The 10,765-nt window shown below is 46.4% G+C and overlaps 1 protein-coding gene across 3 annotated transcripts in view; it reads left to right on the top strand.

Moving 5' to 3' along the window:
- Positions 1-4,494: 4,494 nt before the first annotated feature.
- FARP2 (FERM, ARH/RhoGEF and pleckstrin domain protein 2) overlaps positions 4,495-10,765 on the top strand; it is a 74,584-nt gene continuing 68,313 nt past the window's right edge. For all 3 annotated transcript variants that reach the window (XM_035900043.1, XM_035900041.1, XM_035900042.1), the window contains exons 1-2: positions 4,495-4,517; positions 4,590-4,823. In XM_035900043.1, coding sequence (XP_035755936.1) covers positions 4,620-4,823 — 204 coding nt within the window. In that variant the 5' untranslated portion in view covers positions 4,495-4,517; positions 4,590-4,619. The remainder of the gene's footprint in view (positions 4,518-4,589; positions 4,824-10,765) is intronic.

The raw sequence follows: 10,765 nt of genomic DNA, 5'->3' as shown, positions 1-10,765 counted from the left end.
ACAGCATTGTGGTACACTTAGTGGTAGGTTCAGCTGAAAAGAATTTTGTCACCAATGATAGAAATAAGAACATGTTGTTCACCAGAAATTTACAAAGCCACAATGGCTTCAAATCTAGGATACCATGTCTGGTTTTGGACTTTGCACCTCAACACAAGTATCTGCTTTTTGTGTAAAAGTTTGGTGTGGTTTTGATTACATGTACAGACAAACTAAAAAAGTATCCACTAAAGGTTATAAAAGAATTATGGGTTTAAATACATACATTACCCTACACTTAACAAATAGTTAATACAGATAATTTTTGTTTTGTGGAAGTAAGAAGAGGATTTTTCCCAGAATTCATGGTTCATTTGAATCCAAGTATAAAATACCCTAGAACATTAGCAAAGCCAAAGCCATAACAATTTAAATCTGAAGAATATACAATATCATTTTAATAAGATAACAAATAAGAAAATTATTACTTTGTGCACTGAAGACAGATATTATGCCTGCAGGGTCAAAATGAAAATTCTATTGTCCTAGTACGCTACCATGAGAATTCCTGCTACTTTAGTTATTAGTCTCTTTTTCTTCCAAAAAGCAAAGTCTTACTTATCTGACTGTACATTATTTTGCTGCATGACAGCCTTTTCCTACAGAATGTATAATAGATAGAAATAACCTCAGCTATCCTCAGGTGTTCAAAAGTGAAACATCAGAATCTCAGCTATGTACCCTTGGATCCCTTTGTGTTCTGAAGCACAATTCTTGCTGCATGATCCAGACGTGTCAGGATGATATGACTCACCCTATAAAGATGCCCATTTTTCTCTATTGACTATAAAGTCTTCACTGTCTAACTTTTAGATGTATAAATTAGAAAAGATTCATCAACTCTAACTCATTATTGTATGTTGTTTGTTGCTATGTTGATAGCTCCTTAGTAGACTTTACATTATGTTGCTTATTCTGCAGCCAAATAAGTCAAAACAAATGATGATGTAACTGCGCCAAATTTTGTAAAGTATCTGATATTTGCCATTTTCTGTATCTCTGCAAGTTGCGCGGGCATTGGTTGCACGGTGTTGGCCATATTGATGGGTTGCCCTTGCTGAGTGAGAAAGGTAAAAGAGGAAAGTGTGCTTCGGGTGGGCTGAAGGGACCTGGTCTGAGAGCTCCGGCTGAGAGCGCTTCCCTGCTGCTCGGTGGGTGGTGGGGATCCCTTCCCACGGGAGGCGCAGCTCACTCCGCTTGCTCCAGGGAGCTGGGGGGCTGGTGCTGCTGCAGACCAGCCTTCTGCAGAGGCAAGGGATGGAGCACATCGGTGCCTCTCTCACTGACCAAAAGGCACTCTACGCGGAGGAGTTCCTTCGGAAGCCCTTGGTATCTTGCGCGGGCATATCCTCAGGTGTAAGCTGCCTTTCTAGATCTGCTGCTAGCTGAAAAATGCTTTCTTCTGAAAAATAAGTTTGTTCCATCTAGTAGAAGACAGAAATCATTGAGACTTTGAAGCTATTTCAAAAAGGCAACAAAAAGTACGTAGCAACCTAAATTTTGTGAGAAGTGGCTCCTTCAGGCTCACTTGGGGCTGAGAGCAACAGTCATTCTGTCACTGTGCTTCAGGGAGCCAATTTAGCTTTGATGCCTGGTCACTGTTGATAGATGATCAGGGTAAGCACCCAATGCGAAGGAGTTCAGGGTGGGTGAATGCAGGGAAGTTTTTTTTCTTAGAACCGCTAATACTGTGGCAACATTGCACTTTGCCTTGGCATTGATGAGGAGCTAAACGAGACCTTGTTCTGGCTTGTCTGGGGTGGGAGGCTCTATGTGCTCTGGGACGCTTTGTCTGTACTGCCCACAGAGCCTCTCGTCCTTCCCGGTGCTTGGAGCCTGTCTTGTGCTTCACTCTTACGTTTCCCTCCGCCTTTCGTTTAGATGGCCCCTTTAGCTGAAACGCTGCCTCAATCACGGCCCAATGTCTTTTTGTTAAGAAATGTCCTAAGTAGTCGGCTTACATAAAGCATGATACGTGACTGTAATTGGTGGTGAAACTGGACATGGTGCTTGGCTTGGTTAATGCTCCTCCCCTTCTGGGTTTGAGGCAGTTGAAGCCAGGCTATTTGGGGACTTTTAATAATTTTTAATGGCGTTGGTAGTGTGTGCAGGAGGGTGCTGGATGCTCACAGCTGCCACACAGCGGGCCAGGCGCTGCTTTTCTAGGGAGACGTGCCTTGCTTCCACGCGTTGCACTTTCTGCCTGGGTGCTCGTTAACCCTTAGAAATCTGATTATATGCTGCCTGGGGACTAGTCTAGTGGTAGATGTTTTTAGGAATGTGTCATCAGCAAGACACGAGGCCAAGCCCTGTGGACTTCACTTTTCCTGTGAACGCCTGTGAGGAGGGACTTTGAGACCTGCAGTTTTTGTTTGACATGGCTTTGGTCTCTCTTGGCTGGTAACCGAAGCTAGGAGGAGTACCCAGGGGTGCCTTGTTTAGCCTGGTGTTGGCTGTCCTGCCTGCCTTGCCCTCAGGAACCAGCTGGCTGCAGCTGGAGGCGAGGCTGCCAAAGCATCTCTGCCACAGGACTGCTCTGGGCACTGTCACTGCTGTCTGTCACTGCTCCATCTTTTTCCTTGGGAGTAACTGCTGTGTCTGTCCCTTCCAGTAGCTGTTCATTCAGAACGGGATGAATGTGTTTGTGGAATGCTAATCTTAAGAGTGGTTGTCTAATAAATGACCTCGTGAGGAGTAGAACTGATTCTGGGCAGCTTCGGTCGCTTGTGACCTTCTGAGTGGCAGTGACAAAATCTTACTTGAGGTTATAAGGGACGTAGCATCAGAGGGGTAGAGGTGACACCCAGCCGTGGTTTCTGTTTGGATGAGCAGTTAGTGGCGTGGTCTGGGCAACTGTCCCTGCTGATTTTTGCTGTTGTGGTGGTTTAAACATTGTGACCTAAAAGTTCTTCTCCTTGACTGTGTAGCCGCAGAAACTAGGAAGTTCGGGGAGAGGATACAGAACGGTCTGAGAAAGAAACGTTCTGCTAATTTGTCATCTAAAGCTGGTAGGTCGGGCACTGGGCAGCGTACGCGCACTGCTAAGGTTGAGATCATCCTTCTCATGCTTCCTTGTTGCATGTGTTGTCAGCCAGGAGGCCGGAGGCGTCTCCGCATCCATCTCGAACCATGCTGCAGCACTTGCAAGGGTGCCAAGAGGCCGCGAAGCCAGGCAGAACTCGGTAGGAGGCATCTGTCTCCTCTCCTGTGATCAGTTCATCTGTACAGGGGTCTGCAAGTACAAAAAAGAAAAAAAAATAAAACAAACACCTCAAAGCGTTGAAACCCACTGGTCTGCAAACCAGGAAGATGTTTGACCAATCTCTATGCTTGCAAGGATTAAACCTACAGCCTCCCACTAGTTTTTAATGACATGTAAGGCTGGCTCCGTTTAACGCCACGGGGTGGGCTGCCTACCTACTTGGAGCATAGAGGGACAAAGAGCTGTTTTCACGATGTGCCTCTCTCCTTCTTGGACAAAACATGTTTATTATGAGACAATAATCTAATGATTCACTGAATTTTTTGTAGTGTTGTGGCCACGCAAAGGCTGTCCCAGCCTCAGTATCTGCATACTTTCAATTGTTCGGACCTAGCACGGTATTTGGGAAATGCACCCAGGAGCCTGCTGGTTCCTGTGCGTGTGTCTGCTGAGCGCCTGGCACGTTGTTGCCCCAAATACTTCGTGCCGGTGGTGAGCGCAGGGCAGCGGCTCTGTCGAGCGTGTCGCATCCTGAGCGCGCATGCCTTGCCTCTACGCAGGCCTGCTGCGATCCGCCTGCGGGTATCGCCACCGCTCCCACCGCGCGGTGGAGGTGTGCAGGGTCCCCCCCACCATGTCAAATTAAACATTTGCTCTGTAACGAACTACCACCAAACCGTACAAGTCAGGATCACGATGTAGGAGCTCGCCTACTTGAGCTAGTGTAGATTTCTGTAACTGAGGTTTTTGCCCACTGACTTAATCTGGGTACGGTGCAGGTTTGCCAGTCGAGTGACGAGTGGTTATCTGTGGCAGAGATCTGTGTTACAGAGGCTTGGCGGTGCCAGCATTGGTTGGAGTAGTTATGGTTTTGCATGAGTCATCCTTTTGGGGGATGAAGAAAGTTAATTGTTCCTGCTGTTGCGGGGTGCGGTCCGATGTGGGGACGGATGGGTACCAGTGAAAGGCAGAGTCCTGCCTTGCCCTCCGCGCCGCCTGCTCCCGTGTGCTTTTCTTGTCCTGCTTGTGGTGACCTGGATTAGGGAGCTCAACTGGCAGAAAAACTAACCAGAAGTTAAAATGGTGGTGCCTAAGGGGGCAGAGGGTGCTGATTTGATTATCCCATTTCCTAGCCATGTTTTGGAATAGATTCCACCCCATCCCCCCCCTTATTTTTCTTCCCCGCAGCTGGATCAGAGTTTCGTCAGCTTTATTACTGGTTTTGGTAGCGGGATGAAGAGCATTAAATGAGGACTTGGTGTGTGATTGTGCTTAAGTGGGTAGTGTTTTCATATGGGATATCAGTGGAAAACTGTCTTTCAGGCTGTAATCCTCTATTTTCTTCCAGGTTTCTTTAGACTCTGCTTGCTGTTGAAAGATGGGAGAGATAGAAGGAACATACAGGGTCCTGCAGACTCCCGGCTCTCGTTTGGGCGTCCAGAAGACCACAGGAGTGAGTACCTTGGAGCCAGGACAGAACCTTTCTACTGCAATGGCATCATCACCTGCCAAAACGCACGAGCGAGACCTGCCGATCAAAATAAAGATGTTGGACAACACGGTGGAAGTCCTTGACATTGAGGTATGAGAGATGTAAACCTGGTTTCAAGTGCACTTCGCCTGCGCTAACGTAGAGCTTGCGGGATGTGCTGCTGTACAGAGCTGGGGTGCTTTGCGGCGATACCCGAATAAAGGTGCCTTTAGGGATTTCACCTGCTAACAAGCAGTTAAATGAGTAGCATATCTTGATTTTTAAAATCTTTACATGTAACAGATGTGTTTTTAGCAGGCTTCAAATACAAGCATGTACTGTAACGAGAATCTTTAACTCTTATTTGCTTTGGGGGAACACCAGCTCGCTGTCTTCTGCCAAACTCTTCTTGCTTCCTGCACCACACTCAGCTTTGTCGATCTGGCAACTGCGAGAGCAGAAGGGCTTTTTGTTAGTCACTAATTTTTATTAATTATTTTAATGGCTTGTATCCTCTTCAAGTAAACCTGCTCCTACTTCAGAGCCTTGCTTGTTGCTACACTTCGGGAGGGCGGCACCAGAGGGGCAGCAGGGTTTCTGAAAATTTGTATTTGCAAGTGTGCTTGCTTTAGCAGCGGGGGAAATCTGCCCTAAGGAATACAAACCATGCTCAAATTGGGGTGGTTCTGTTTTTAAACAGTCACAAATTTTTGTTCTTCAAATGCTTGTTTCATCCTCGGCATTAACCTCAGATTTCAATTTTAGCTTGCCTAAAGTTCTGTTGTTGGAAAACAGTGCTGTTCTAGTGAGGTCCTCAGCTATTGGGTATTCTGCATTAGGATCAAACTGACTTTATAATTAGCACTTGTAGTTTGTTGCACAGACTTAAGCAGGTTTCTGCAGATGAGTGAAGAGGGTGCTATCTGTGGCGCTCTGAAGAAATAGCGGCTTTGGGGGTGTCTTTTGCAAGATTGCTGTCCAGCCGTTCAACTCTCAATGTGAAGTCTTTTTTCTTTTACTTTTTTTTTTTTTAAGTTTGAGGCTGTGCCTGTACCCTCCCACCTGGGAACCCAGCAAACCATCCTTCTCTCATTTACTGCATAGAATACAAAAGCATTTTTTTTATTATGTTGGAATATTTTTAAATAAAACATCTGCTGACCTTTGAAATGTGATTTCCCCCCCCCCCAAGTTGGTGTAGACATTGGTGCTTTTGTGTTTTGATTCTAAAATAGAAAAAAATAGGAGGAAAAAAAAAACCCCAACAACCAAGCGAGCCCCCCAGCCCTGTAATTTTGAAAATCAGTGCAAGTCTGCCATAAACTGTTAAAAGCAAGAAAGAATTTGCAACTCCGGTTTCCTGCTTTATTACTTGAAGTCGATGACCAGAGATCTTCCATATATTAGTATAGCTGCTTTCCTTTTCTTCATCGTCATATTTGTACCAACTCTGTCTGCTCTTCTCATGCAAATCCTCCACTTTCCTCAGTAACCTTACCCTCTTCATCTTACTTTATAGCTCTTACCCGGCTCTTTCCGACACAGTCAAAGCCTGCTTTATTGTCTTTGATCTATTGCTGAAGGGAAAGCCTCTGACTACGCACGCCTCTGACAACCCCAGAACCCTTTTTTACCTCTGGGTTTGCTGACACGCGGGTGGCCCTGCAGTCCCGGCCAGGGGCTCTGTGCTAGCGTCTCTGCTGTTCCTAACCCCTGAGCACCCTCCCTTGGGTCCCCTCAGCTCTCACCTGTGCTTGGTTCACTACTTTCACAATACCTTGGGTTTTGAAGCTGTCTTTACCTGGTTCTCATTTGCCTGCTGGAACAGTCTTGACTGTATATCCTTCCAGTTGTCTTAATTTCTCTCTAGCAGGTCCAGTTTAGCTCCATCCTTAACCCCTTGTCTTATCCTACAGCACTTTGTTGTTAGTTGAAGTCAACCGAACGCAAATTCAGCTGCGGCTTGGGTCTTTACGATGTCTGAACTCTACTGTCTCTCGGCTCTAAATAAAATCAGCCTTTGCCTGATGAAACCGGTTTTGGTATTTACGTGTTGACATCAAGCTTCGCGTGTAAAAAACATAAGTTCCTCACTCGCGCTATTTTTTATTTTTTTGACCGCTGTGAGCTAGACCCTGGTCTTGCCTCTCTGACTGTAGTTTCTGTTCACCTCTGATTCCTTTGTTTCTCTTGGTGGGCCATCTCCTGCAGGCATGCCCTGCAACCTCTAGGATGGTACTGTTTAACCCAACAGCTAAAACTCGTCACATCCAGGGCCACCTCATTTCACACCTTCATTGTCGTGATTGCCTTCTCGTTGGCGTTCGCCTCTCCAGCCTTGCTGCGGAGGTACCTGTTGCACGCGTTGCAGTACGAGTCAGCCTGTTCGGTCGTTGTTCCTAACAGCTGCTGCTGCCTTACCGTTTCTTGCATCGCTCCCCTGGCTCCCTTTGTAGTTTCAGATGTAGGCTGCTTATCTCTGCTTACAATTGCCTTCAGACCTGTAGTCTCCTGCGAGAAGGTACTTGGCTCCGTCTCCTAACTGGGCCACAGTGCAGTGCCTTTGCTGCTGCTGTTGGTTTTTCCCATCATGATGAGAGCTTTCCCATCATTAGGAACTGTCTTAGTTTTCTCTTTTTATCTGGAAAGCTCTCTCTGGTTATGACCTCCCCAGAAACACCTGAATTTGGGCAGCCAGCATGCTGAGGCTGTAGTTAGTTGATACTGTGCTATTCTACTTTACGAGGTCGGTCGGAACTCAGCAACTTTTGCCTGGTGTTGGGAGTGGTGAGGAGGACGGGTCATCCTTTGTTCATCTGTAGAGCATGGAGCAGAAAAGGGTCCATAGTCAGCACCTGTACCATTGGAGTTCTACAAACTCGCTGCCTACGTCTCCTTTCATTTTCATCTAAATGCTGTAGGAAATGATAGCAAACACGGATGAGGTATTGAATTCTAACCCTCTGCCTCCTAATTTGTTGGGTGGTCTGGTGGGAGAGCAGTAACTGCTGGCTTCTGTTTGTGATGGAAAATTGAAATTCTCACTTGGGGGTTGAGGGCAAGAATGGGAGAAGTCAGCCGTGTTTGAATAGGTGGTATGGGCTAGCACAAATTACTATTTTTTTTTAAAGCAACAAGATAAATTAACGATTAAGCAGCTGTCCTAGAGGGCTTGAGGCTCTGGTTGCAGTGCTGCTTGCCCACTCCTCTTTGCTTTTGCAATTTTTTTCACTGGGTGTGGAAACGAGAGGGGGTGTTGTCTTCATTGCCTGCTTCGTGGGGTTTGTGTTTATTGATGCAGGTCAGCAATATGGCCTCAAGTTGTGCCAGGGCAGGTTTAGGTTGGACATTGGGAAAAATTCCTTCCCTGCAAGGGCTGTCAAGCACTGGAAGGGGCTGCCCAGGGAAGGGGTTGAGTCCCCATCCCTGGGGGGATTTAAGAGCCAGGCAGACGAGGTGCTGAGGGCCAGGGTTTAGTGGTGGGCTGGCAGGGTTAGGGGAACGGTTGGGCTTGGTGATCTTAAAGGGCTTTTCCAAACCAAACCATTCTGTGATTCTATAATTTTTCAGTGTAGTGGGACACTGAGGTCTTTCTCACGGGTGCTGTTGGTGCTGCCTTCTAATGGAAAGGCAAAAGGCCTTTTTTTTCCCCCTCTTCAAATAATTTTCCCTTCTGTCTTTAAGAACTACGGCAAATGTTTTTTTCCTGAGAAAAGCGGTGCATTGGTGGGAGACCTGGAAGCTGGAGGCCAGCTTCTGAAGAGGGCCCTTCTGCTGCTGCACGTAGGGAAGCTGATGCTGGAGCCCTTGCGAAGCTACCTAAAACGAGTCATGCCAGCAATTTTGTCCATGTGGGATAAACAGAGTAGTCACAATCACAGTTTAATCTGTGCAGCTTTTCCTTGTTATCCCCTCCTTTCCCCAAGATGCATTTAAAACACTTGCTTATCTCCTGGCAGTGTTGGTGGATATGCTGCTTTGGCAGCTCCTCCCCCTCGCCTGGGTTTTTAACTTGCCAAAGAGCAAGAAAAGAGACTGACAAAGTAGCATAACGGATGGGATAGGAATAAAATAGGTGAGGACGGTCTTTCCTCATGTTATTGTTGTATCTAGAACCATGCGTCTGCTGCCTTTTGTCTGCAATCCACTGCCTCTGTCCGCTCTCGCTGTAAGGTTTTTCTTCCTGTGCAGTTTGTTAACGGGTAAGAGGGAGCTGTCTTCAAAGTGCACTGGGGCAGCACTCCTCTCTGGGGAATCTTTCGAACGTTAGGGGATGGAGGAATGCTCCAATGTTTTCTAGAGTTTAAAAAAAAAAAAAAAGTGAATTTATGGTTTCTCCTTTCCCTCCCAAAACAGGAAAGAGAACGAAGGTTCTCCATCCACAGCTGGGTTGGAATATCGATTATTTTCATGAGTTGTGGGTTTTTTTCCCTTTTTACAACCAGCTTGCTTAGTCAGTTCAAGCCTTGCATATGTCCTATCACGGGGTGCCTGTCCTCTGCCCTCCCAGCTTAGTCTGTCCACATGGGTGGTTTTGCAGACTACTAGATGAATGATTGGAAAACTCAATTTAATTCAGTCTGTGGGCGTGCTTCAAAGTAATCAAGGCTTTACAATAGAAGTTGCGCCCAGCTTTCTTGATTTTCTTAAGAGATTACACTTGGAGGCCTTTGATCAGCATAAAAATACATCCGACTTCTAAGTAGAAGGGCCTGGGCTAGGTTTAATTTGCCAAAATGACCGCTTGGTGAAATTATACCTGTCTGGTGCTGGTTATGGAAGACAACCAAATGTACTGCAACAAAGGGCAATGTAGGCTGTGGGGATTTAGGGTATGGGAAGTTGTGGTTTATCCTTGCTGAAAGCTTACGTGTCGCTTTGCGGTAGCATGGGCAGTGGAGGGTGTCACAGCTCCAGGCGTACAGGCTGTGGAGGACAGCGCAGGCGCCCAGCTGAGGGCAAATGCGGGGCCTCCTCGCGTGGCGTGGGTGGATGGAGAGCAGCGCCGATGGTAGGCGAGAGGCTGGTGCCGTCCTACAGTCCCGTTAAGGGAAGCAGCAGCTTTGGTCAGTGAGAGGGGTCAGACTTGCCACATCTTCTAGATGCTTTCTCTGATACCGTACCTTTTTTTGGGACCTGCAGGCAGGCAGACTGCAAGGTCTGCCTCTCTGACCCGGTCTTCTCTTTGCATAAGCTTATAAGACATTGCTGCTGTAATGTGATGGTTAATACTTGGTCTATATGTTGTTCCTTATGTAGGAAAAGCCTGTGCTTACTTTCTTACATGAATTACACTCTATGCTACGAGGAAGTGCCCCAGAAAAGAAATTTAGATTATTGTGCTTCAAGTTTACCAAACTCTGTTTGGGGAGAACTTGGCCCTTCTTCAGTTGTGTGTACTTGCTCTTCTGCTTGCACATAAAACAAAATTTGGGAGTGGGAAATACTTACGTGTTATATTAGACTTGAATTTTTCCGTGTTTTCCCCTACCGGAGCATGAATTCTGTGGAACTGTAATAGCCATCATCAAGTCACGGTCAAGTTCTTGGCACTTGGCAAAGCCCGGTGGGTCTGCCTGTGTGTTTGACTTGGTGTGAAAACTTAAACCAGGATTTTTTTATTTCATGTTACTCTTTGTTGGGTTGCTTTGAGCACACTTATGTTCTTTTTTTTTTTTTTTTTTTTTTTTTTTTTTTTAAATATAATGAAGTACCTTGCTTCTCAGTAAAACGTAAGTCTTGGTGATAGCACATGAGGTAGCTTTATCTTGGCTTGAATTTGCCCGAGGTTTCGACTGACTTGTGCTGGGATTTTGGTTTTGCCTGGCAGTCTTGCCCTGCTCTGAAGTTACGTGTTGCTTGAGGCTTTCTCTGTGGGTCAGGCTGAGGCAGGCATTCTCATACCTGGGGCTGTGGAGCTGGGCCTGAGGAAAATGCTTTTTCTTTCTGTAAGGATTTTTCCTATTTTCTGTATTTCTGCTGGGCCCGTGGTTTCCTTGTGTGTGACTCAGTTTCTTGATGGTGGTTGCATCTTTTCACTTTCCCTATTGCGG

Source organism: Egretta garzetta, unplaced genomic scaffold, assembly GCF_000687185.1.
Source record: "Egretta garzetta isolate BGI_Z169 unplaced genomic scaffold, ASM68718v1 scaffold448, whole genome shotgun sequence".
Lineage (NCBI taxonomy): Eukaryota > Metazoa > Chordata > Aves > Pelecaniformes > Ardeidae > Egretta > Egretta garzetta.
The sequence above is the reverse complement of the archived record's forward strand: the minus strand, read 5'-3'. Positions and strand labels throughout refer to the sequence as shown.